This window comes from Phytophthora infestans, genomic scaffold (assembly GCF_000142945.1).
Source record: "Phytophthora infestans T30-4 supercont1.13 genomic scaffold, whole genome shotgun sequence".
NCBI classification, from domain to species: Eukaryota; Oomycota; class Peronosporomycetes; order Peronosporales; family Peronosporaceae; genus Phytophthora; species Phytophthora infestans.
Window position 1 is genome coordinate 1,239,314 of NW_003303746.1, and position 2,779 is coordinate 1,242,092.

Consider the following 2,779-nt stretch of genomic DNA (forward strand, 5'->3'; position numbering starts at 1 on the left):
CGGTAGAGTGATCCTAACGCTCGCAGGTAGCGATTTAACAATATATGCTGCGAATCATATATTGTTGCTGGAAAACGTAAAATGAAATAGAGCTCTCGACTTTCGTTTGGTATACAGATTTGAAAGCGCGCCAGGGGCACTTGGAGACGCATTGCCAATATCCTGATACTGTACAATGCACATTTTCCAAAATGGGACTTTTCATCCTTGTTGTCGCCGTTCCAGCCTTCGTCCGCCTCTGTACTGTCGTACCGTGAGATGTGACCCACTTTGCTGTACTGAAAACGGTTAAACGATACTCCTCCGATTGTGAGGTCCTGGTCCATGTGGTGTCACTGACAACTACGAAAAGTGTTTGACAACTCGAACTGGCACAGAACAATGTACAGTACAGTAAACTGCACAGTACTGCATGAAAGAATACAGATAAAAGCTCAATCACGACGACAAAGTTGCTGCTGTGTCTGGTCTTGGCCCTCTCGTTTGCTTTTTTTAATCCGGTTCTTTTATAGTGTTGCAGTCCCCTGACGGGGTCACCGGCTCGATAGTTTGCACATCACCGTTTATCCACAAATCGTGTTGCCGCCTGTCGTCGTGCACAACCCAGTCCCGACGGGGCAGGACTCCAAAAGGAGCCCACGAGCTTCAAGTACCAAGATGGGATCATTCTGCATTTTGCAGCCTCGAACCCACTCGCGCTTGAGCAACTTCCTCGAACTCTTTGCGGTCACATTCCAGTCACAGCCACACCGAGATGAAACGATCAAGACTAGCCCTCGTCTTCTTGGCTGCCATTGCCAGCACCACCAGCACACAAGCCATCGACTGGACCTTTTGGAGCGATGACGACGATTCGACCCCCTCGCCCGCGTCGTCCGATACGTCCTTGGAGACCCTGTCTCCAGAGACCCTCACGAATATGATGGGATCTGATTACATGGACCGTGTCAAGTCTCTAATTTACTCCGGGAAGGGATCAAAAGCCGACTCAGATTCTGGCTCATTGCCCGATGTGGGTTCCTCTTCAGGCTCAGCTTCAGAGGCACCTGCTTCAACTGCTTCGTCCTCTGCCTCCTCCCTCGATACGAACGATGATAACGCTGCATCTAATGCCCTGTCCCTAGCCGGCTCCTCTAGTTTGGACTTGGCAATGCCCTCGATGGACGAGATCGCGACTCCTTTGTCTGCTGTTAGCGACATTACATCAACTTACCGCAACTGGGTCGGTCCTTGGAGTCAGTCTGCCGACTCGGCTTGTTATCGTGAAGCTCACTTTATGAAAACGTGTCCGAGCAATTATGATCGCAACAAACTGACAAACACATGTTGGACGGAGTGTCCGATGGACTATCCCGTGGAATGTGGCATGCAGTGCATTCAACAAAACAACGACTGTGGTCGCGAAAACGCAGCCAAGATCTCCGCTTTGGCAATGGGCGCCCTGAGTAGTGCCTCCTTCGGTGTGTTCGGTCAGTTGGCCAAGTACGGGAAGCACGTGAGCTGGGCTGTAAATTGCGCCAATTACCTTTTGGTCTTTGTGCGAGCTGTCATCCGTTTCACGCGTAACCAAATGACCAACGAACCCAACACGTCGCAAGAGAAGCTCTTACTATTACTGTACCAGACGAACTATGTCGTTGCCGACCTTCCAGGAACCATCTACGTATGCTCAGGCAGGAGTACTCCACCGTCTCTTCAGCTGACACGCCAGATTATGCCCACTGTTCAGTTCGTCCTTCTGTTGGTGTTGGCCTATGATGACCAAATTCTCGAGAGTTGGCATAAATTTAAGGCCTTTATGAAGAGAGCCAACTTCACGGAGGCAGCTGATCAAATCACAGAGGGCGAGATCTCAAGTCTGGAAACGGGTATGAAGCAGAACTCGACGTGCGGCGAAGATCTCACGACGTTGACCAACCGAGTTTGGATGACAGTGGACGAACACAGACAGAAGAACCCAAAGATCAAAGAGAGTGACCTCCGTCTGAAGTTGAGCGAGTCGGACCTTGTTAAGTACGATATCCCCACAGTGACCAACAACTGTATGACCAAGATGATCTCCGAGTCTTCTTTGGCCACCGCGTACAAGACGCGCGATACACTTCGCAAGACTTATGGAGTGATGATCAACGACCTCATCAAGTCTGGCAAGAGCGACAATGGTACATCCATGGCCGCGAAACACCAGGCCTACACGTGGCTTCGTAACGCTCTCTTCTTTGCTTCATTTGGTTATGATCCGACGGATTTGTCGACTATCTTTTCCGAATACCTCCAAACTATCTGCGGCCCCACCCAGTTTATGGGCGAAGTAGATGACGGTAAGGAAGCCGCCACTTTGGGCATGAGTGCTCTCCATAAAGCCTTCAAGAATAGTTCGCTTTCCTGGACGAAAAAAGGTGACGGTGCCGTCATTGTGAACTTCAAGAGCAAAGATACCAAGGACGTGACCATTAACATCAAGTCCGGTGGTGACAAGATCGACGAAATCGAGCTTAAAGCTGGGGGCACTGCCCAGTGGAGGTCTACTATCGAAGTGCTTGGTGGCAAGACGCTGTACATGGACCGATGGCGCCCTGGTCTCTTGGGTCTGCCTGGCACGGGTGGCGGTTCCCTAGTGTTGTGGGTTCCCATTTCACGTCAAGGGGGCCATTTGGAGGTCACTGCCCAGCTCAACGTGAGCTAGAATAGTTAAAACTAGTGTTTCTGCTGTTAGTAAAGTCGCCAAAAAGGCGCTAAAATTACAATACCATAATATACTATCGTATCGATTCCAAAA

At 50.2% G+C, this 2,779-nt stretch overlaps 1 protein-coding gene across 1 annotated transcript; it reads left to right on the forward strand.

The window, feature by feature from the left end:
• Nucleotides 1-754: 754 nt before the first annotated feature.
• PITG_08344 (uncharacterized protein) lies at nt 755-2,779 on the forward strand (the record flags this gene model as incomplete). Its single annotated transcript, XM_002903693.1, has 2 exons — nt 755-946; nt 1,169-2,779. 2 exons carry the CDS (start codon nt 755-757, stop codon nt 2,684-2,686), a joined length of 1,710 nt encoding a protein of 569 aa, XP_002903739.1.